General features: G+C 38.3%; 2 protein-coding genes across 2 annotated transcripts in view; both read right to left on the bottom strand.

The window, feature by feature from the left end:
* Positions 1–13,289, bottom strand: part of zgc:158403 (tetratricopeptide repeat protein 39A) — a 28,454-nt gene extending 15,165 nt beyond the window's left edge. The window contains exons 1-5 of the mRNA XM_036589905.1: positions 12,995–13,289; positions 7,601–7,705; positions 5,165–5,296; positions 3,081–3,139; positions 2,800–2,867 (exon numbers count right to left, since the gene is read on the bottom strand). Of these exons, the coding sequence (XP_036445798.1) occupies positions 2,800–2,867; positions 3,081–3,139; positions 5,165–5,296; positions 7,601–7,705; positions 12,995–13,029 (399 nt within the window). The 5' untranslated portion in view covers positions 13,030–13,289. The remainder of the gene's footprint in view (positions 1–2,799; positions 2,868–3,080; positions 3,140–5,164; positions 5,297–7,600; positions 7,706–12,994) is intronic.
* LOC118821775 (tetraspanin-16-like) lies at positions 13,096–24,691 on the bottom strand. Its single transcript, XM_036590502.1, has 8 exons — positions 24,620–24,691; positions 24,150–24,344; positions 22,712–22,786; positions 22,109–22,216; positions 21,848–22,003; positions 17,587–17,670; positions 17,079–17,149; positions 13,096–13,390 (listed from the first exon to the last, which is right to left on the bottom strand). Exons 1-8 carry the CDS (start codon positions 24,689–24,691, stop codon positions 13,096–13,098), a joined length of 1,056 nt encoding a protein of 351 aa, XP_036446395.1.
* Positions 24,692–25,534: the final 843 nt, after the last annotated feature.

Raw genomic sequence — 25,534 nt, 5'->3', positions numbered from 1 at the left:
TGAGAAACTGCCACAACAAATTACACAAACAATCTGAAAAAAGTGAGCCAATGTAATATGATTTTTTCACCTGTTTATACCAGAAATGACCATCGCTGCAATCAGGCTAATTCTTGTTAATACTAAGTTTAATACTAAATTCGACACCAGAGCGTGTTTTCCTCAGAGCTGTACTGTCTGCACAATCCACCTGTTTTAAAAGTCTACTCTTTACAAATGTTCACATCATGCTGCAGCTTGAGCTGCTGTTAATAACGATAAGATGAGCAACAGAATAGCGAAGATATGCATTTGATTTTTAGCCAAGCATCAGTGACCTGACTGCTTACATTCACAGTGACAAACCAATCATAAAGATGGAGATATCAAGTATGATGCATCACTATTATGATTTTTCTCCATTTTTTCTATTTTCATGGTAGCAAATGTCAGAGTAGCAGAGCACTTGCTTCCCTGCTAAATTGGTGTGGACTTTAGAAAACAACCTGGGTACAAAAACAGCCTAATGTTCTTCAGAGATATTAACTAGTAGAGTTTGCTATTTGAGGCTGAACCCAGTGAAGTGCAGGGTCAAAACCAACGCAGACACTGTTCATGAATGGATTTAGAGAGACATGCTATTAGCATGACATGAAAGGTAGTTTTAGTCAGTGGCCTAATTCCCTTTTATTTCTCAGCTAGCCATTTTTTTGGAGGTGTGGCACCACCCCTGTGTGTTGTCACTCTTTAAGTCTTTTCTGATGGTCTAGTTTGCCATCTTTCATGGACACCACTGTCAGTGATCAAGGCTCTTATCACAGAAAAGAGGCTGCAGGAGAAGGGGCTTATATGTTCACAAGACAATTCATGCAAGCCGGTGTCGGGTCTTAAGTCATTGGGGTCTGAGTGTCGACTCTCTGATGCATGAGTCTGAGCTGATTCTCAAGTTTTAGTAAAGCATTTTAGTTTAGTCTCGTTATTAACTGCAGGCATTGGACTGTACAAAAGTAAGCCTAATTAAAATCTGTCAGGCCCCACACAGCTTTAAATAACCAGCCTTTCATTATAGAAAACCTTTCTCTCTGACGTACCGAACTGCTCTACACACATTAATAAGGCGTTTTAAGATAAGAGACAACACTTAATTTTGGTCGGTTGGTCTGTAGTTCATATAGTACATAAGCTAGCTAGCAAGTTTTAAAGGAATGTAATCCGTAACTTCAGCTAGCGTAGTTGACAACTACAGCTAGTGTGCTAGCCAGCACACTTGATACCCAAAATATGCCAGCTAACAGTTTTTCCTCTTTCCTTAAATACTGTCTTCACTATGTAGTGTTTCAATTCTGTCCATCAGACTGAAAGGTTTCTTGCAATGAATAGCTTGTTATTTGAGTGAAGTAGTGATTTGTTTTATCTGACAAGTCCCCGTTTCTGGGGTAAATAACATTTCAGTATTTACCGCTGTTAAAGGAGACACACAACTTATGCACAAGTTGTTGTGCTTTATTAAAGGTTGCAGTTGGCCTCAGCCACATCACACAGAAAGCAAGGCTAACAGCTAGCTCTAGCATTAGCTCAGCTCTGCACTCACTTGCATTCAAGTTCTGACTGACTAGTTCTTCCTGCTGTATGGGCATAAACACAAAAGCAGCTAATCCCGCCTTCACAATAGAAGTCTTTGTCATGACGTACATTTCTTGAGCATACTGTAATATAAACACATCCTTTCTGAAGTTGCTTACAAACTCTAGAGGTTAACTCTAATGGTCGCAATCGGCCTTATTTTGTTACAGGGCACTGCACACAGTGAAAAAGTTCTGATTGAGAACTATTGGATAAAAAATTATATTTTTAAAATATAAAAGAGCAGATTTACCAAAAGAGGTGGAAATTACTGACCGTCTATTGACACTTTGCATTTATGGGGTTGGCAATTAAGTGGGTTATCTATAAAAAAAAACTTCCATGCAAATGAACAAAGGCACCACTTCATAGTTAGCTTGCAAACAGCACAATATAACATGAGTCTGGCTCGCATGCTTTTTATATGAAAGCTCGTTTACACCAGATAGAAAAAGTTACAGGTTCAACCTCTGACCCATCAGGTTGAAATAATTACTCCTTTTCTCAATATTTTGATGTAGTATGTCAGAATAACGACTAACTTGAAAATGATTAATTATTACTTGCCAGACAAGAAAATAATGAAGTAAAGAGCAGCTTTAGTAAAGCAGGGATTGCAGAGCCAAATATTTTCAAGACCAATTTTTCCTAACTTTTACCATCGACCAGCAGTAAAATAAACTGGATGATGATTTTGGTCATAATAAACAACTGACACTGCTAAAGCTCTCCTCTGACAATCATCCTTTTTCACCTATAACACTATCACCATGGCAACCACTGCGCTGCTTCATGCCGCTGTTGGTCACGTACCGCTATGAGGCATAGAATGACGTTTTTCTTAATTGCAAACATGTGAATGCAGCATTAGAGTTGAAAATCGCATCAAACCTAACAATATGTGTATCGCATATTGTATTATATACATATATAACATATATGTATTACACCTCTAAAAGCAATCAGTTCTTCAATCCTGTGATTTACTACTAAGGATGAGATGTTATATTATATAGTCTGGATATTCTCCCCAAGTCTATGAAACATAAAAAGAAAGCACAATTTCTGTGTTATGAATTAGATTGAACAGAGACAGTAATGAGCGTGTGGGAAGATGAGTGTAGGTGTTTGTGTCAGTATTATAAGTGTGTGTTATATGGCTGTTTATGTACATGAGGCTTAAAATCTGTGCCCAACCTGTAAAAACGTGAGAGCGGCTCGTTGTAGCAAGCACTCAGCATAACACGCCTCAGCATGGAGCTCCTCTATAAACAAACGCACACACATAAAATGAGAAAGCAACATTCAAAGCTCCTCATAAAAAAAGCACTTACTTTGTAAAGAAAACGAAAGAAGAAATGCTTTTTTTCACATAAATATTACACAATAGCAAAGTATGATATTCATCACCTATTATGACATTTCCCATATTCCCCAAAAAAAAAAAAAACATTATGGCTTCTATCAACACATTTTACCTTCAGTGAGCTCATCTCCTGCTGCTCTGCTTGCCAGACTACCAGACCTCTTACGAAACCTGTGGAGTAGCAGAGGAGAGCACTCAAATTCTCATTATCCATTATCTCCGCACACACACACACACACACACACACACACACACACACACACACACACACACACACACATAATGTAGATATAGAGATGACAAGAGCCAAGGTCCACATTTGTCAGGCCTCTCAAAGGAGCAGAACTGATCTAGATTTAGTTCCATACAACTGCAAATTGCATACATTCACATAACTGAATATGAGAGGATACAAAAAGCAAAAACTGATCTCAGGGTAGCACTCTTGCCCTTCGGCTTTCAAACTGCTTTGCAATATATTAGTGCAAACAGACTGTAAATGTTGATTAAATGAAGCAGGAATAAAACAGTTCAGTACTTCACTAATCCTGAAGAACTGAAGTAGTACTTGCTGAGAGCACAGACAGCACACATGCTACTCTAACCCAGAGCCTCTCTCTGACCACAAGGCAAAATTACAGTCGAATACGCAGCCTGTTATCAGGCATGATCAGCTGTCCACCATTTAAAGCTATTGAGACAGGCCTGTGCTTCATGCCCCATGCAAACACAAGGCAAATCACCTAGCAGCACAGTGCCTCGGCTCACATGGAACCAGCTCCATTTGCCTAAAGGTCACAAGGTCTTGGCGAGAGGTCTAAATAGGACTATAAAAGTGTGTGTGTATTCAGGGGTGGGGAAGTCTGGGCTGCACAAGATGAACAAAATATCATATTGCATTAATGCTGCGAGATATTGGCATATTAATATGGCTTGAAATATAAAGTAAAAGCCCCAATAAGCCCACCTAAATCTAATTAAATGTATTGTTCTTATGGTTTTTACAGTTTTTAGTGATATCAACTAATGAAAAATCCAAAGCAAGGGACAAAAGATGAAATGTATGTTGATGTTTAGTGTACAGCTGCCCAAAGTGTAGGCCACGAGTCAAGGATGGTCTGTGAGGCTTGTCAGAAAGCCCACCCCCTCACCCAATCAGAGCACAGATTTTTGTACTTTGTATAAAACTTGGACTAGAATTAAATTCTCATTTTCCTTTTAAAATTGTATTTTCAAGTGTTTTAATACCAAAAAAGAGGATAATGCTAAAAAAAGTACATTTGAAACTTACCTACTAGGGATGCAACATACAACATATGGTGTTATATTGAACCACGTCACATATGGTATCACATTATATCGTTTTATTGTGACTAGCTTTTCGCTATAGTGTTAGCTTAAGGTTAATATATTAGCTTGTGTCTGGAGCACTGAAATTGGGAACTATTTAGCACAACTTTTGCTGTATTGAAAAATGTATTAAATTGTGGCACCCTCGTTTCGTATCAAATCTGAATTCTAATACCTACCTTCTTTATTTCTTTCATATTTTATCTTTTTGGCCCTTGGCCCACTACAAAGATTGCACTTGGCTAGCCAAGACAAAAAGTTTGGGGACCACAGGTTTAGTGGACGGGATGCACCGATTTTTTTTTTACACTTAAATTTTTTTAAATAATAAAAAAAAAAAAAATCACAATAAAAACACAATAAAAGTGCAAATGGGCTTATAGGTTACATGCTATTGCTGGGGGCTTCTCTCCTATTAAAAACTACTGGCATTCTGTTGACCAAGTTTATTTTGTTCATTCCATTTGTTCCAAATTAATTTCAGATTTTTTTGCAATTACTTAACTGAACGTAATTATTGATATGTGAATGACAATTGAAAAAATACAAAATGTTAAATTTACCTTCAATACACTATCAAAGACTAATAGCAGTTGCATGATAATGCATATTTTAAATTCTCCTACTGGTCCCTCTTACAGTAAGAAACAGGGCCTGATATATATACATTTTGTTTGATGGTGCCAGTCTGACTCATAACACACAGCAGAACACTGATTTATTAGAGGCGCATTGTGCTGCAACCTTCTCCAATATCAGTACTGTAATGGTCAATAATAAAATCATGATCAACAAACGATACTTCATGCAGCCCCAGTGTGTGTGTGGGTGGGTGTGTGTCTGTACCTCTGGCACACCTCCTGAGCGCTCTTCATCGTATTTCCAGCGCTGACGAGGTCCTCATGTTGGAAGGTCATCATGGCCTGCATCTCTAACACTGTCGCATAGATCAGAGCATGATACATGCTCTCTTTAGACCTGCAACATTACATGACACACCATTAAACATGCACACATTCACCCCACACACTCAAGGTTCTCAGATATACACACACTACAGGAAACCCTGACATGAGAAACCCTGACCTAGCTAAAGATGCAAATTACACCGAGAGCCAGTTGGCGTTCTCCGCTCTAGACTGGCACCCACTGAACACACATGGCTTTTGGAGTAGCTGAGTCAGCTCTGGTCACAAGCCAGGCTGGAACTGGCAATGCACTCCCTTAATCATCTCAGTTCAAGGTAACATGAAATCATCCCAGTGCTCCACCCTGTTCCTTTCTACCTTATATACAGACAACTTAGCCTTATATCAGACACTGATACCAATTTTAAGGATCTGTAAATAAAGATGACTGCTGTCAGCCGATATAATCTTAGTCAGTCAAAAATTAAACAGAATCCAATAGTTTTAGTTAAAGAGTACATCCATACTTGATTTCTGCTGGCCTCCACCCTCTCAGCATGTTTGAAAATGCACATTAGGCCATGCATTGCAAAGAAGTGTGCAAAGACAGGATGTAGCGACTGTTGAGCGGGGATATTTAGCATTTTCCAAAAAACTAGCAAAACAACATAGATTAACCCCCAAAACAAGAAAAAAAAAAAATCACATCTCTCAACAGTGTTGGGCAAGCTAAATAAGAACATGTAGCAAGTTAAGCTACCAGAAAACTACCTGCAAATTAAATCATTTTAACTACAGATAGCATGATAACACTCTTCCGATACCGATATCGCTACTGAAGCTTTGAGTATCGGACAATACAGACAAAGATCTGATTTTTTTTTCTTTAAAAAAACTACTTAGCTTTAGAACGAGCTATTCCTTCTACCCCACAGGACGAAATACACAGCAAATTACATCACATCACACAATGCGAGTGTGTGCTAATGCTAGATTTGTTCCAAGATTTAATTAGGGATGTGGGAAGGTGTTTTAAGTTGATGTTATGCAAATTATTTGCCTTTTTTCCATTTGAATTTTTTTAACTTTACATCAACCAGAATGTGTCATATTGCTTTATATGACAAAAATGGAGATACAGCGATGATATACATATGTTTGAACCTGTGTGTTCGTAGATCTGCTGATAGGGTTGCCTGAATAATGCGATTGCGTATTTACAGCTGACTAATACTTTGTCATGGTGAAGACTGTCTCATGGTGAAGAAGGTTATGCTGAGGGAAGGGTGGCTTTGTTTCTTGTGAGAAGGGTGGGGTGTGATAATAAGGAGCCTAGGTTTAAGTTTAAAAAAGAAAAAAAAAATGGAGGAAAATGTAATGGATGTAACATGCAGTGTGAAATAAAAAAGCACTGCCAATAAAATAGAACAGGACACTCTTGAGCAGCCGCACTTGAGTCTGAGGTCACCATGCCCCGTGGAGTGTGATGGAGCACCAATCAACACCGGGATGAGCTGAAGTGGTGTGAATGATCTAGAACTAACCATTCAATATCAATAACTAACCTCACTAACGCTCTTGTGGTTGAATGCAATCAAATCCTCACAGCAATGTTCCAACAACGTTCCTAGTGAAAAGTCAGACACATAGTGGCAGTTTCACATGCCCCAGATTAAGCCTAAATGTAGATTAAAATGAATTCTCAATGGCAATTCACCACTGGCACCGCAATTTAGGCTTAATCCAGGTCAGGGAAACAGGTTAATGTCCGGGACCCTCTAAACCCGGATGTACTCAGACAAAGAAATCAAGCTCTTCTCTTTCAGAAGACCTTCTTCATCAGCAACAAACAAGCCTGACAATGCCTAATTTTTGGTTGGAAAACCCTCTAAGTTTTCCTAGTTTCCTGCTTTATGCCACCTCTCGCACTCATTCATGCGTGAATGTAAGTGAATGTGTGCATGCGTCTTTGGGTGTGCGCTTAGGTAAATACCTCACATCCTGGTCAAGGGAGTTTAGCATGACGCACATGAGCAAACAGATACAGAAACATTTCAGCACACTGATGTTAGAAAGCTGTCTAGAGCTAAAGATAATACCAGTTACTACAGAAACCGTTTTAGCCATTTAAAGATCCACACACCATTTACTAGCACTGATACAGAAGCAGCTCTACAGTAACCGCACCTTAAGCAAACATTACGTCTTGCTCTCCAAGTCACCTTTGCCTGTGACAAAGTCAAATGATTCCTGTATCAAGGTCAGCTGCAGCATCATGCTTAAGTCAGATGTTGAAGGTGAGCAGATTTTCGTTTGTGAATGTAAATGAGAAGAAGAGCAAAGCAGACAGACAGGTAGAACTACTTGCTCTCACCGTGGCTGCAGTTTGTCCAGACTCTCGTTGAAGTGGTTGTTGAGAAACAGATCCAAGGCCTCCATGCATTCCTCGAGGCATGTCCGTAAGGAAGTCTGTGTGGAGCTGTAATGAGACGTAGACACACATACAAAGAGTATAAAAAGATCATGATACTCACATTAGGGTGCGACCGATACACCATTTGGCAAATAAAATCTGATATTAGGATCATTCTCACAAAACAGCCTCAAACCATTTATGTCCATAAATGTTTGAATGTCAATCATCACACAGATAAATAACATTTGTATGATTTAGTAGATCAACTGGAGCTTTATATGGCATACCAAAAAACAAAATTCTTAATTCTTCTATTTTATAGGGTTTTTTTTTTTGGCATATTATACCTTAATTCTTCTTACCACAATGTGTCCCCCATATCATTTTCTCATTACCGGTATTTATCACATTTTTTTATTATAAAAGTGATTAAAAAATTAAAAATGTATTATTTTTAACTGATTCTCTTTACTCTCATGTTTCCCTTGCAAATTCTAAGTAGGTAAATCAAAGCAAAAAAAAAAATGTTACCAATGAGAACAAAATAAAAAGAAAAAACCTCAATAGCTGTCAATGTTTTGCAGTAATGAGGCAAAATACTAAAATAAATTCTTGGCTAGTGAAATCATCTTAAGTCTAGCCAATGTGTCTAATACTTCTCATTCTGAGACTGTTGGAAGAATATTGTAAAGATTTCAAGTTTCACTTGTTTTTTTAAAATTGTTCTATTAACTGAATCTTATTCTGTCGGTAGATAATTTTGCTTTTCTAGCATTATTGCTTGAAATAACCAAATGATCTGCCAATAGAATAAGTTACTTTCTCTGGATAAAATGACTTAAAACAATTAAAAAAAAACATATAGTAAGTAATATTAAAAGTTGAATTATGTTTGCATATCCTTACAACAATCCCAGAACGATAGATTTTACATATAAGGATAAGATTCAGGATGTTTTCACTGATCAACATCTTTTGCAGTGTACTGCTTCTGGAGTCTGTTTAAATTTTGTTTGTGTTTAATCAATTACTGGAATTTACAGCTCATTAAAATTAGCTGTGGCAAATTGTCATATTGGTCAGGCCCTATATTATAAACATCATATACAGAAGAATGTTAGAGAAAATGAAGACAAACAGAGCATAAGTAAAGGATAAAAAATTAATCAGCAACTTCTTAGCCTTTGAAACACTGGCCTTTATTAATTATGAATCATCCCTTATGACACAGTATAGCCTGGCGGGTGCTATAAAAAGCCAAACCATTAACTGTGTATTAGCAGATCTAGTGTTAATTAACACAGCAAATGTAGATATGTTCATAACATTCAATTAATTATTACAGAGAGGAATTTATGAACATCATACAACATGCAAAAGACACTTGCTGGCCATTTTACTCAAAACACTGACTTTTTAGGCCCACCTTAGAGCTTCTGGGCCAAAGTGCTACAGAGATGTGTTCACCCTAAATTCAGTTCATGAAAGCCTTGCTATTTAACTGCTGAGCTGAAACAGGTGTGTTTAATGAGGCAGTGTGCTAAAGTCTGCAGTGTTTTGGGCCGTGAGGACTGGAGCCTGACACACGTGCTGTTGCACAACTGTTGTCATGTACAATTTAATAACAACTTATTCATTTTCAATGTCAGGGAAAAAGTAGGCAGTTTTAAGAATTGGTTACATTTCCTGCATCTCACGATTCAAGTCAACTCAAACACATTTAGTTGATGTTGAGGTCTGGACTCTGGGGTGGTCAGTCCATTGTTCTGTGAACACCAGCAGTTTCTATGATTGATTTGCAAATTTTCTTCTGTGTTGTCTGTTTTCTGCGGAGCCCCGGAGGGGACAAAGGTAAAAAAATAATAATTCATTCGAGTGAACGTTTTGCAGTTTTCTTTTATTTGTGATCATGATTTCTTAAATCGTTCCCTCGTTTTCTTTTAATTGTGTACATGTTTTCTTTACTTCGTGGGTATGTTTTTTTTTATGCATGATCACGATTTCCTAATTTGTTCTCTTGTTTCCTTTTAATCATGTTCACGTTTTAATTTTAATTGAATGCACATTGTTTTTTTTTTTTTATACTCGTGCACAAAATTTATGTAGTAGATACAGGTCGTGTTATTTGTCCTGTGCAGACAGGTTTTGATCAGTTAGACTGATAAGATAAAGGACAGAGATGCTCATTGGGTCTGATTTTGATTTGGGGGGGTTACGAGGACATTGTAGCTCCTATTCATAGCAAACGGCCCACAGATTCATCAGTGCAGCTGCAGTTTGATGGTGAAATGAAGGAAGACAATAAACTACAAGGCCCTATATTATAAACGAAGTGCAAAATGTTCACTCAAATTATTTTTTTTTTTTTTACCTCCGTCCCCTCCGGGGCTCCTAGTTTTCTTTTCTCAGTAACTGCTTCTTGATGGCTACACATCCTTTTGGACTTTTGGAGTGTTGAGTTCTCTTCTCACAGTGGAAGGATGGACAGAAACACTTGTGGATTTTTTTAGATCTAAAGCAAGAGCAGAGCTTGATTTTTTTTCTCCTCTCTCTCAAAGATGAAAGCTTTAAGTGCTGTTTATCTGATGTAGACAGTTTTTTTGGTCTATCAGGTCTTTCACAATTGTTAGGAGCTCTTTTTTCTCGATATCTTTTATTATTTTTTTTTTTAACTCCAAGTTTGAAAACATTTGTTTTTTCGCTTATTTTCCTGTGACTTTCCACTTTTTCCAAATGCAAATGTATTACATTATATCAAATCTCTGAAATACCTAATGAAAAATAAATAAAATAAAAAAAACTTCTACTGAAGAGCAGTTCTCACTGGACATTAAATAAACGAAGGATAGTCTCCAACACTGGCACAGGACTGTACCCAGTTCTTGTCACAGAGCGCCTCTTGCCAGGAAACATTTAGGCGCTGGACGATCCTTCACCAAGCAGTGACACCACCATGCTCGATAAACTTGTACCAGGGCCACATACACCACCATGCTTCTACCATGTCAGCATCAATGCTGTGTTGAGAATGGCCCAATACCTGGCCATAATCAGTCTGGTGGTCAGAAACTGACCAATAATGAATGAGGGAGAGGGTGGCTGACAAACTGTGCAGAACAACAGAAGGGCTACAGTCTGTAACACATCTATACAGTGGACCTCTTAGGTGTGAGAAACTCAAAGTGTCCTGTGAGTGGAAGTATACAGCAGGCATGCCTAATAAAGGGGACAGTGAATAAAAACACACTTGGTCTTAAGGACCCAAAAGAGCGTCAGTCTTGACCAGTCTTAATTGTAAACCGTTATAAATGAAAGTATCTTCGCCAGCTACTTTACCACAGACACACATACACTGCTGGGAACTGTTGGGAAATCTGTCACATGGAGAACTTTGGGCAACGTCACCCAGCTGAGGCATACACACACTCACACTGTAAGGTGTCTCATGTTTGCTCTGAGTAACTAGCCTACAGTCCATGACAAATTATTACTCAGGTGCTCACATGAATAATGCCAGATAGCTGCCATCACTATGCAGCTACCCTGAGAACTTTAGAAGATTTACTGTTCTCACAACATACAGCTACATGGTACAGGCCGTTTTAAACAGGGGTCTTTGATATGGGACAAAGATAATATCACAATACACAAGATTTAGCTGCCCTGAGATTGTATAAGTTGGAACAGACAGAATGCGCCAGCCATGCCACAATGTATGTACAATGATTTTTATATAACGGTTCACATACTGCATTTCACTAAATCCAGTTAAACAGAACCAACTGTGCTCTCTTTGTAATGTAACATGCAGTTGGTCAGTGTTCTTCAGGTCAGCTTTTCTCAAACTGGGGGCTGCTAAGGGGACTGCAGAGAAATCTTTGAAGTTGTATCAAAACTTAGTACGTTTTAATGTTGTCACTTTATTAAATCTGATTAAGCCATATCTAAAATTGTGGAACTAGTTTAAAAATCCCAGATATTATTAAACATTATTAAAATGAAGTTATTTGTAACATCATAGAACAGGGCCATGTCTTTACAAGCAAGTCAGCGATAACTAGAAAAATGGACCGGAATCTTGTCAATGTCCTTATTCATTAAGTGAGCATGATGACCAGGAACCAGGGGGTGGGAGATTGAAGGGAAGGCAGAAGGGGGCACTGTGGTACTTACTATCCACAAAAGGGGGGCTTAGACTAAAACCATCTGAGATCCACTGTACTGACCTAAGTACAGGCAATGCCCACAATAAACTTCTTAGCTCCACAATGCTAGCTTTGCAGGAGAAGCAAAGCACACTCAACTTCTATTTGAAGCTAACACAGCAGTTATTTATTGCAGTGGTTCTCAAACAGGTCCTCAGGAAACCCAAAGATGGTTCAGATTTTTGCTCCAACCTGAATCACAACACATAAGGATAAGGCAAAATTCTGGACTGTCTGGGGGTCCCTGAGGACTAGTTTGAGAACCACTGATTTACTGCAGTATTGGTCCATTCTTTAGGAAATTTTAACACAAGGTAAAGGGTCGTTGCTGTTTTCTAATTATGTCAAAAAACGAAAAATGGCAAAAACAAAATTAGAGATGTGAGGTTTTGTCCGAACAGCAGAAGTGGAAAATTCAGGTCCAGAAAGTAAAAATCCTCCCCAGGGTTTTGTTCCAATTCACTGCCTTCTCTCATTAACTCGAACCAGCAGCACATGTGTCCGGGCAGTGGGAACAAAATCCTGGAGAATTTTTACTTTCTGCACCGGAACTTTCCACCTCTGCCCCACAGCCACGACACACTGAGAAAAGCGCGTTGTGACGCAATGTGACGTAATTTATCATGACAGTAATAAATATCGTCATATTGCTGCCCCCATTTTAAAATCCATTCCACAGTGTGACCCCCACTCTCAGTTACAGAAACTAGCTCCACACAAGACATTACACAACGAGGAAGGAAGAGGGAGAGAGAGAGAGAGAGAGAGAGAGAGAGAGAGAGAGAGAGAGAGAGAGAGAGAGATGTGAAAACAAACACTAAACTGAACAAGCTGCAAGTTTTACCGCAAACTGAATCAGCTAATTTGGCTGAGAACTAAACTGCAGCTCTGTCAGTGTGAAGTTAAATTAGCTCGACAGCAGCCTAGCTAACCCGCTTTTCCACACTTTTCAGAAACTAAAGTCAACAGTGGGCCCCTTTGTTGTGTTACTGTTACATGTTTAAATCTTACGGTAGGACCCGTAAACATCAACAGGCTGTATTTCTCCCATTATAAAGGCTTACTACAGCAAACATCTAGTCAGTTAACGCTCCGATTAGCGCGTGGGAAGGATGAAGCGAAGCAGCTGCTGCTCGAGGCCACTTACTTGGCGGTCCCAGGTGTGTCTTTCCCGTTGGACATGATTTTCTCCCTCCGTGCCGTGTGTGTGTGTGTGTGTGTGTGTGTGTGTGTCCAGCCGAACACCTGTCAGAAAGGAGTGTCGCTCTCCAAACCGCGGATGCCTTCAGAGAACGGGGCTGGCGATGATTCCCGTGGACAAACAAACGAGGCGCATTGAGTTTGAGGGGTTTTCTCGACGACTACAGAGCGAACTACTTGGACGATGAAGAGGAGGAGGAAGAAGAAGGTGTGGACTGGTGTGTGTCCAGCGGGGCTTGTCCAGTGACTGCTCAAGCTGCTGTCGTCGTTTCTCCGGGAACAGAAAAAGAAAAGGTCTTTGGCTCCTCCTCGGCGTCGCCGGCGTTTGGTTTTCTGCCACGAACTTGCGAGGATGTGGACAGGATGTTGGCTTAAACATCACCACCACCACCACCTAGCGTACGAGGCTTCACGGCTTCGGTGCTAGCATTTTAACCCCCCAGCGTGTCTTCATGGCTCACCGTGAGGAAAGCGCCTCTAGAGGGCTAAAGGGGGGGATAAAGTGTTAACTGTAGGTGTTTTACTCGGTAGAATGACCAGCCGTCGTCGTTTTCTTTTTCTTCTCAAAGGCCATTTTTATTAAAAGTCTGGTCAGTTAAGTCTGTTGTGTTGTAAACGGACTCGTAATACGCAAGAGGACTGAAAGAATGTAGCTACATCCCCAAAAGTAAACACAACGTTTCTCCCAGTTCTTTATCACTTCTTTCAACATCCCTGCCTTTGTCATTTATCTCACTTGTCGTGGGTTTAATGACTTTAATAATTGTTCACTTCTTGGCATGCTCTTGTGCACTTCTGGAGACATCTGTAGTGGAATAATGTGTTAATTCTTTAACAGCATTGTGAAGGGCAGTTGGGTGCAGGAGATGATGATTGCAGGCTTCCTGTAGCTTTTTAAAAGAAACATTCTTCACCCATTCAGAGTAAAGACTGGTGGAAAAAGATCAGAAGAAGTGGAGAAGTAGGGAGCCAAAATATACTTAAAGGAAAAAAGATCTGCATTTAAACTGCGTTTGCATTTACTTTTATACACTTAAGTATATAAAAGTAAAAAGGTAATTGTTTAAATATAATAACGAAGTATGAATCCCAAATATTTTCCACCCCTGGTAAAAAAAGGACATATTAGATTTCTTACACTGCCCACACTGGTATTCATTTTCTTTTCTTTATGGCTTTGGCTGTAATTGTGTGTTTTTTTAGGCCTTTCAATGTCAGTATGCATCAAATTTCAAGAACTGTTCCTCATTTCCTGGTTTGAAATGTGCTGCCACTGCATACAATAACAAATTGAAATTCCTTTGCTGTTTCATTGACCGGCACACACCCACAACATGGCTATTAACCTTTTAAATGGTTTTGTTAAAGTGTGTTTCTTTCGCAAACCAAAAAGCTCTCCAAGAAATGCCTCCTTTAGTACAAATGTTTTAGTATTATGATAAACAAGAACTTTTTTAAATGTTGGTTTTGTATTTCATTACTCATTCAAAATGAAACAAAAATGTATTCCAGATCGGTTTTGCTTGGTCAGTGAGTAACAATGAGACCAACACAATAGTAGATATCTGAGAAACCTGCTTGATCTGAAACTCTAAACTCTGGATAAAGTTGAAGATTCCATGTAGTCAGCTCTAGCAGCGACTGTACGTAAGATTTTTTCATGGTTTGTATGCTTGTGTGCTTTTTCCAGATATTTGTCAGTTTACTTTAACTTGATTATGATTTGGTTTTGAACTAAATAATGTACTTTTAGTGGCTGTATCCAATTAGTTACAGTTTGCTGCACATCTTTAAAGTAGAATTTCACTGATTTTTTCAGAAACAAAAATGCACAGGTAAATAGTTAAGATGTAAACAAAGTTTTGGCAACATTTTGGCAAGTGAAATCTTAAATCTAGTCAATATATCTAATATGTTTCATTGAAATTGTTACAAGAATATTATAAGACTACACAATATAGACAAAAGTATTGGGACACCTACACATTATACCTACAGGAGCTTTGATCATATCTCATTCTAAATCCATAGGCATTAATATGGAGTTGGTCCCCTCTTTACAGCTATAGCAGTTTCCCCTCTTCTGGGAAGCTTTCTACAAGATTTTAGAGTTTGTCTGTGGGAATTTTTGCCCATTCATCCAGAAGAGCATTTGTGAGGTCTGGCACTGATGTTGGATGAGAGGGCCTGGCTTGCAGTCTCCGTTCTGGTCCATCCCAAAGGTGTTTGATGGGGTTGAGGTCAGGGCTCTGCGTGGGCCAGCAAGTTCTTCCACACCAAATTAACCCAACCAAACCATTACAGTTGGCACAATACAGTCAGGCAGGTAACGTTCTCTTGGCATTCGCCAGACTCGTCCATCAGATTGCCAGATAGAGAAGTGTGATTCCTGAGTCCAGTGCTTTACACCACTTCCCTTGATGCTTGGCATTGTGCTTGATGATGTAAGGCTTGCATGCAGCTACTTGGCTATGCTTGGTCTGGAACTCTGCAGTTACTGAGTCAGCAGAGTGTTGGCAACTATTATGCACTATGCCCCTCAGCAATCGGCAACCCGCACTGTAACTTTACGTGGTCTGCCACTTCATGGCTGAGTTGCTGTTGTTCCCAAACACTTCCACATTTCAATAATACCACTCACAGTTAATTGCGAAATATCTAGGAGGGAAGAAATTTTGTGAACTGACTTGTTGCAACGGTGGCATAGTATTACAGTACCACGCTCGAATTCCATGAGCTCTTTAGAAAGACTGATTCTTTCACAAATGTTTGTAAAGGCAGACTGCATGGCTAGGTGCTTGATTTTATACACCTGTGGCAATGGGACTGAATGAAACACTTGAATTCAATGATTAAGAGGTGTGTCCCAATACTTTTGTCCGTAGTGTATTTCTAGAATTTTTTACTTAAGTAATTTTTTTAAGTGAAATTATCTCACTATACTGGCAGATCCTTGGGAAATAACTGATGCTTGTTTTAAGCATATTTCTAAGTTTGAGAGAAGTAATTTGTAATGGATTACTTTTTTTCAGTAACTACCCCAACACTAGCTAACTGTACGAACATTACTGCTACTGCATAATGTACAGTATGCTGAGCCTGTGAAGCACTCTGCTCTGATAAATTGACATTAGCTTTGGAAGTAAGGCAACACACTTTTGATTTCTTCTCTCTTTTTGCATTCCTCTGCTGCACTTGGATAACTTTGAGATTCCCTTTCAACACACAGAAAATCATTCCAAAGAACCAGCTTTCCAAAATGAGGACAGATTACTGCTTTATTGTCTTGTTCATACCAGTCTTTATGCAGTTGTTTCATCATGTAACATGCAACAGTCCTTTCAAACCATGGAAGGGGAGTGGCGATGCTTTGAAATGACAAAAAAATAATCGCTATAATAGCAAATAACAGCTATTTTTAAAATGTATATGTATTTCAGAATAGGTTATATAACATTAACAGGTGCAGGGTATTTAACTAGCATTTTCATGGGGCCTTTGGCTAACAGAAGCCCTAGGTGCCAGCCTACCTTTGCCTAGTGCAAAGACTGCCCCTGCATTTCACATCGAACCACTCTGAATGACTCAGTTTAATTATGCAGAAATGTTTACAATTGGTGGAATGCCCATTTAAAACTACATCAGTCCTGCATAAACTATAGGGTTACTAGGGGAACCCCTATAGTTTATGCAAGCTTCCAAATCATCCAAGATCCTAGATTTACAGAATGCCCAGTATGACATGCCATAATTCTCCCAGGAGATGGCAGCACAGATCTTGTTTATATAAAAGAGTTGAGAATATACCTGTGATACCTTTATCTATGAACTGTACACAGAATAGTTAGAATAGATCTTTCCATTTAAGTCAACAAATGTATCTTGATCTGTCAGTATCTTTAACATGAAATTCATGGAAACAAATATACAACAAAAACGACGAAACGAAACCAATTACTGTATTTTAAAGGGCATGTTTTTATGTTTGAGTGAAGGACTTTTGAGAAGTACACCGAACCCTTTCATCTTACATGTCTCTCTCCTGTCTCTGCATCACCCCCAACTTCACAAAGAGAAGCATTGTGAGAATAATAGCGGCCAGCTGGAACAAAGAAACACAGGCAAAAATTCTAAACAAACATACAATACTGTGCAAAAGTCTTAGGCACCTAAACAAAAAATAATTTATCTGGCTAATGTATGTATTTTTGCCTATACAGCCCCCATGTATAACTTGAATAAATTCAAAGAAACATAAATAGGACAAAAAGTTACAAGAATTTCTTGTTCTCAAAAAAAAGTAGTTGATATCTTTTGAGCTGCTTAGAAGGACAGAGGTTTGGTTCCTGATTTCTTCTCGAGTCCCTCCTGACATTGCAAAGGTTTGTGCGAAACAGCACAACTGATTTAACTTAATGAATCATGAATTATTAATGAGAGAATGATTAACAATAAGGAATGCTAGGCTGCCGTGACACGTTCGTTGTTGTATAAAGTTTTCATTAACACAGGAGGCACAAGACAGTTTGTCAAACCAACCTCAATTACACATATGGTGCCTGCTGCAGCTCCCAGAACTGCACTTTTGTCTCGGATTACTGATATCACCTTCTTATAGCAGCTCTGTAAACACAGACACAAAGTTTACACTTAGTCATGTCACATGTGCAGTCAGTTTCTTGGAACACATACATTTAAAAATAAAAGAAAATTTAAAGACATATATTTGGTACATGTGATTATCACATTTTTTTAACACACTGTTGATGGTTTATGATTTTTCTTGTTATAAATCACTACAGCCTCTTGAAGCAGGTCGGAGGCCGTTTCTGAAATGGCCATCGGGGGGCAGTAAGTATGTTTTTTTAGCCTAAAGTCTTGACTTAGCGCTGCACTACTCTGCTACTGCAGACATCATCTAGGGATGGCTTTAAATGTGCTATCTGTTCAAACGTGTAAAAGCAAAGTCCATACACACTGAGCTGTCAGTTTATTAGGTACTTTCCGCCTTGTCCCTACATTCATTGGCCATTTTATCAGGTACACCTACCAGATAGGCGCATTTTGTAGGTTAACAATGTTACCTACCTGTTGCTGTAAGCCACCTACCCATCATCATTGGAAAGGGACCACCATAGTATCACTGTTGAGCAGTGGATCATTCTCAGCACAGTAGTGACACCTACATGGTTGTGGCATGTTAATGTGTGTTGCACTGGTATGAGTGTATCATGTGCAGATGTGTTGCTTGGGTTGGCACACATTATGCACACATACTAGGCACTTTTTGAAAAAAAAAAACACATATCTTGCTTGTTCACCATGTATCTGTACAGTTAGAGACTGTAGTTAATCATTTTCTGCATAATTTGTGTTACTCATCCTCTAGGGTCTCAAACTCAAATCACCTGGCCAGGTGGTCTTCTCCAAGGGTTGCAGGTTGAAAAAATGTCCCATATTTTTTTTCCAACTGTGAATTTTAAATATAAACATTCATGTAAGGGCATCTTAGGCAATGTTTACTAGCAATTCTTCAGTCACCCCATACGACAACCACTATTACTAACAATAAAAATAATAACCACTACTACTATTATTATTATTATTATTATTATTAGTAGTAGTAGTAGTAGTAGCAGTAATAGTAGTATAAATACATAGTGTAATAAATACTTTAGTGTTTAATTAAATCAAGTAAACTTAAGAGCAATGTGTTAATGGACAACAGGTTCCAATGCATGGCAAAGCGCAAAAGTATGCTTACATACAACAGTGACTAGTTTGATTAAAACTAACACGTTTTTGCTTCATTCTACAAAAAAGAAGAGCAACCACTAGCAGTTTTCACATTTGAATGAGTTTTGTCGTTGTGAACACAGCAGAAGTGTTGACACAATGAGCAGTTAAATCTGCACTGTCAGTGGATTAATTTGATAATTCAGTTATTTTCTTAATTTTGATACGCTGTTTCTTCTGCTATGTCAAGAATTAATTTAATTAATTTAACCAGCCATAGTGTCTGGTGGGTGAAGCAAATCTACCTGTAAATATAGATAATATAAATATAGTAAAAAGATGTAAATATCTGGCTGCAGAAAAATGAAAAAAAAAAAACACTGAGCCAGATTTAAAGAAGAATTGTACATATGTGACAGACCACCATAAGCTGGCAAGTAGTTTGAGACCCTTGCTCTAGCCTTTTATCAATGGTCAGCCTTTGACCACAGGACTACTTTTGGCTGGATATTTTTGGCTGCAGTCACAGTGAGGTGTTCAAAAACCCCAGAAACACCGTTTTGTTTGATACTCTTACAACAGCTCAACACACACACCACCATGCCACTATCAATAGCTTTGCGTAGTGATGTCACTCCCTGCAAACAACTGTTGTCACATAAGTCTTGGTTTCTGAATAAAAACGTTGTGTCTAATTTCACGCAGTCATATGCAAAAGTTTGAACACCCCAGTCAAATTACATGTTTTGTTGATTTTCTAAGAGAAAATCGTGTGAACACTTCCTCTACAGAGAACACAAATACATACATACATCATCTAAACCGCTTATCCTTCTGGGTTGCGGTGGGGTGCTGCGGTGAGGTGCCTATCCCAGCTGTCACTGGGCGGAAGGCAGGATACACCCTGGACAGGTCGCCAGTCCATCACAGGGCAGACAGACAGACATACACAATCACACACACCTAGGGGCAATTTAGCATGTCCAATTAGCTTAACTGCATGTTTTTGGACTGTGGGAGGAAACCGGAGTACCCGGAGGAAACCCACACAGACACGGGGAGATCATGCAAACTCCACACAGAAATGACCCTGGTCGCCCAGCCGGGAATCGAACCCAGGCCATTCTCGCTGTGAGGCAACAGCGCTACCCACTGCTCCACCGTGCTGCCCTAGAACACAAATAAATATGGCATTTTTCTGCAAACTACATACATTTTGCACAGGCCATGTTTTATGTTTTATTTTTCCCCAGTACTAAACAGGAACTAAACAGTACTTATGCTACAAAATATGCAGTCATGTGTTCTCTGTGGAAGATGTGTAGTTACTTACATAAAAAGTAATTTGACCAGGGTCACTCAATCATTTGCATATGTCTATATATGTCACAACTTGTGTGCCTTTGGCTTCCTTGATGTCCCAATAACCCACTGATAAGGACATTTCATTTATTTTATTTTATGTATTTAATATTATAGTTCTTTTTCTAAACAGTACTTATGCTACAAAATATGCAGTCATGTGTTCTCTGTGGAAGATGTGTAGTTACTTACATAAAAAGTAATTTGACCAGGGTCACTCAATCATTTGCATATGTCTATATATGTCACAACTTGTGTGCCTTTGGCTTCCTTGATGTCCCAATAACCCACTGATAAGGACATTTTATTTATTTTATTTTATGTATTTAATATTATAGTTCTTTTTCTTCCATCTGAACCACTACATGAAAGATCATGTTTCTCTGTCATGTAAAGCTGTATACTCTCTCTGTAAGAGTTGCAAAGTGGCAGCAATTTTTTAAAAAGCTCTCATCTCTTCTTCAGTGCAGCTACACCTCTCCACCATGCTGTTAGTGTTTGTTGTAAGAGGCAAGTAAGGGAAATTTGTTAAATGATGCTAAATTTATGTGTAAATATATGATTTTCTCTAAAAAAAACTTCCCAATGTATGTTTTTGCAACATGTCAGGTTTCGACATTAGCTTTAAAACAATTAAGGATGCAGCTGTGTGCTTAGAATGACCCACCACCTAAATAATACCTGGTCAGAGGCAGTCATTTGGTTGTCCCTTTTCTCTGATAGATGGGGCAGAGGGTGGCTGACAAACTGTGAAGCAACAGTCTACAGTCTACAGTCAGTCTAAAGTCAGTAAAGCACTTACATGGTGCAAAGTGCCTTACAAAGTGCATTTATATGGTAGGTGTTTCATAGAGAATGGCCAATAAATGTATGTGCATACAACGAAGATGCATATCGTCACTGTCCAAAGAAAAACAAGTATCTCCAAAATGGTAACTTTACAGGAGAAGGCAAAAATTTCTTTACTTTTAATGTAAGTTTTTTAAGCAATTTTGGAGCATTTCTATAGGTCCATTCATCATGAAATTTTCACACAAAAACAGCTGAAAAATGAAAATAATATATACATACATATATATATATATATATATATATATATATATATATATATATATATATATTATACATATAAAAAAACACCTGGTTGATTGGCAACAGGACAGTAACATGATTGGGTCTAAAAATGCAGAGGCAGAGTCTTTCAGAAATAAAGCTGGGGAGGAGTTTACCACTCTGTGAAAGACTGCATGAGCAAATAGTGCAATAATTCAAGAATAACATTTTCAACGTAAAATAGCAAAGAACTTTTGCTTTTCATCATCTACGGTACATAATATCATTAAAAGATTCAGAGAATTCCCTGTATGCAAGTTCCCAAATGCCTACAGTGTGTTGTTAAAAGAAGAGGTGATGAAACACAGTGGTAAACATGCCCCCTTCCCAACTTTTTCCAACTTTTTTGGAACGTGTTGCTGGCATCAAATTCAAAATGGGCATATATTTTTCAAAAAACAATAACATTTCTCAGTTTCAACATTTGATATGTTGTCTCTGTAGTATTTTCCTTTAAAAATATGGTTTACATGATTTGCGTATCATTGCATTCTAGTAACCTTTTTTGGAAATGGGGTTGTGTGTATACATATATGTATAACAAACGACTTGTTATTCAGTGAAACGTGAGGCAGCAATCATGCTTTACCTGAGGCTGAATGACATCAGGTGCTAGGTTTAACCCATCACAGGCTGGCGACGTCTTTTCGATGCAGCACGTTTTAGGGTAATTAAGTCCCGTGGCCTGGCTAAACGCTGAATTTGTGAAATCCTCTGTAGAATTCTCAAAACCACAGCATTTGAACTGAGACAATAAAAGACAGAGACAATACAAACAGCTGTGCTCCTATAAAAACTGATTCTCCCTGTTCTGCTGAGCCAGCAAACTGATTCTGAGTTTCATTCTCACTTTGATCATGATGGTGTTCCATGCAGCAGAGATGGGGTCTGCTGCAGCTGGGCCCATATACAGCTTCTGTAGAGACTCCTTAGTGGCCCGCCACACCACCAGCCCCACCTTTGAATACAAAGCATAAAATGTTTAGCTACTGCTCTACTAAAATTAGTATCAATATGACTATGTTAGCAATAGCAGAATACAGAATAGAATGCCAATATTAAACCCTGAGTATCAGCCAATACCAATCCAATATTTCTTCTAAAGCTTTAGAGTTAACTATTTTTTACTGAAGCATTTTACTTAAGATGAGCATCTAAAAGTAAGCTATGATGCTCAAACCACTCAAACACTCTCCTATCCTACAGGGAAAAATACATAGCTAACATCACATCACATCACATCATACATTGTGAGCGTGTGCTATTTCAGTATAACATATATATATATATTTGGATTAGATAGTTGTTACAGGATGTAACTGGATTATTTTTTTAACTCTGATATATGATCCAGCATTTCTGCTGATATTGGCCTGATACAGATATCAAATTGGTGCCATCTTACAAATACATGAGACATCACAAATATACATGAAAGAAATACGGTTTTTACCAATTCTCTGTAAACCCAGACAAAAATGGTGCCCACCACTTCTGCGACAAAAACAGCTGTCAAAATGAAGAAAAACTGTGGAAAATGAATAAGAAAGAATTGTAAGTGAACTGATCGTCAGAAAATTAAAATTATGAGATTTGGGAAAATTAAGTCTTTAAATGATGACATTCTATATTCTTATAGTTACATTTCCAGACTCCTAAATGTAGAGCAGTTTTACAAATGCAAAGGCATCGGGCAATGCCTGTCTTCTTTTTATGTTTGCTGCACCCCACTTAATAATCTCCACAGTAAGATCGAACCCAGGCCCACCACCTATTCATTTATTCAAATTAAGTAAAAGTCATGCACTTTTCACTGTGAGTAAAAAAAGTCAGAAATTTGCACAGAAGCTTCAACAACTAAATACAACATCAGTTTTTTCAGTATTCACTTTGCCTTTATTACAGCCACCATTCTTTTCAGGAAACTTGCTTTCAGTTTTTCAAAGAAATCTGCAGTGATCATTTTCCACACCTCCAAAGTTCAGTGTTAGAGATTGGTTCTCATTTTCTGCTAAGCAATACCAAACACATTAAATGATGTTGAGGTCTGGCTAGTCCACTGTTCTGAGAACAACAGAAGCTTCTTTGATACGGACATGCTGATCTTCTCAGCAGCGTGTTTGGGTTGTTATCTTGCTGCAGAATGAATTTCAAATCAAAAGTTTTCCAGAGGGTATTATATAATGCATTAAAATTTGTTTGCACTTATCAGCATTCATAATGTCTTTAATCAAAAACAAATGACTAACTTCAAGTGATTTACCAGGTTTTGCACAGTTGTAGAGAGTCCCATTTTAATCCCATTTTAATAATTTTTTGAACTCCAGTTTTGGAAACTTTTTTTTCACTTATTTTCCTTGTCATTTCCTCTTCTTACGCAAGAGGATTGTCTTATATCTAATCTCCTGTTTTGATAAATATCTCCTTTAGCCATTTTAGATGCTCATAAGAGAGAAATCTGTAAGGCAGTTAAGGTGTGTCTGGGAAGTTGTGTGAATGTTAGGGTCTCTTAAAGTCAACATAATATCAGTGATAGTTTTGGAAACATCTTTTGTTAGAAAGACACAGCTGTAACTCGGTTTAAAAATTGGAAGGATGGAAGCGTTAAAGAGGCACAAAAGTAAGTACTGGACAAATAAAATACTGATATATTTGACATAATACTTAGAGCTGGAAGCTTTATGTAATTATCTGTTAAATATATATTACCTGTATCAAATATATATTACCGTTTTATGTCTTTTTCCCCTGACAATGAAAAATGAATAACTTACTAATAACTGTACTTTGTGACTGTTCTGACTGAAAATTAAATAAACTAAAATATGTTGCCTAAATTTAGAATGTATTAAGCAAGATATTCTGTATATGACCTATAAATAATGGCGCACCAGCATGAGGCAGCAGCGGTTCTCTTTCCAAGCCCCACAACTTCCAGTGAGGCTGGTGAAAATGAGCACGGCTCCCATGCCAATGCAGATGTAGCTCATATTGAGTTGAACTGAGTAAGGGCCCAGGGCATACACCAAGGTGCTGGCTCCATAAATGATCCATGCACCCAAGCCCACAAGCACAAAGCCACTAATCTGAAATAGAGAGGAAGAGAGAAAGAGACAGACAGACAGTTACAAAGACAAAAGAGGGAGAAAGATATTCAGTGTGCCACAGACAGAAGTGACATTTATTATGGCTGTTTAGTACCATACATCAAGGCTTCTCAATCTTTTTTGAAGAAGGAAAACTAATCAGTAACGTTCAACTCAGTTTATTTTGGCTAGCTCTTAAATCCCATTTTGAGAAACACTGCATCATGGATAAACTTCCTGTCAAAGTGAGCCTCTTAAAAAATTGAGGTACTTACAAAAATCAATGTACAAAGCACTAACAGTAGGTATCTCATCGATTCATACAACCTGCTTGGAAAACAGGCCATTTTCTCCAGTAACGGTATTCAGCATCTAGTAAAACCAAAGAGAATGAGCACTGTTACAAAGCAGCTTTACAAGGATTTGATGCGAAGCCAGACTTGGAAACTGAGTGGTAAATACATAGACATAAGATTAATGTTGAGATGAAGACGCATAAAAAAAGGGCTGTGCTGTAATAATCAGACACACATATCATTTTACACAGTTTCAGTTCACTGCCATGTTATAACTTTGAACACAGAAATGCAGCCAGTTAGACAGTAATGTGTCACAAGAACTACCTTACTACCTAGTCTTAAACATAAAGAAAGTGACATAAGGTAGTTAGCTTGTACATTCTGTAGACATAGCTTAACTATCGAGTACACTAGCTACAGGTATGACTTTAGAATAACACCTGACGGTCTGGACACGGAACGTAGCTTAAAGCCTGCTAATGTTAGCTAACTAGCTAACCTAGTTATCTTGATAGCGAGATCCTTACGTTAGCTGGAGAGCTAGCTATTTACACGAGACCTTAGCTCACTGCGTTCGTTAATGTTTTATATTGTTTTCAGATTTATTTCCCTGTCAAACTCTTTCTCTTTAATGTAAAGAAAAACACTAGCTAAACAACAAAATTATGCTCTTTACTTACACAATATGTAAATGTGTGGCCAGTGAGCAGACAGTAGGTGTCGCTATAGCGGCTTAATAGAGCACAACGGTTACAACACTAGAAAAACACGGAGCGCCTTGGTTGCCACAGTAACAGGTGTTCTAACAATTTGTCCCTTCAGCGGTCCTACCGAGCATGCGCACATCATCAGCACAGCGTGGTAACTGTGTTTTGAACGTTTTATTGTGTT

The sequence above is a fragment of the Colossoma macropomum genome, unplaced genomic scaffold, assembly GCF_904425465.1.
Source record: "Colossoma macropomum unplaced genomic scaffold, Colossoma_macropomum, whole genome shotgun sequence".
NCBI classification, from domain to species: domain Eukaryota; kingdom Metazoa; phylum Chordata; class Actinopteri; order Characiformes; family Serrasalmidae; genus Colossoma; species Colossoma macropomum.
Note: the sequence above shows the minus strand (reverse complement) of the source record. Positions and strands in the feature narration are given on the sequence as shown.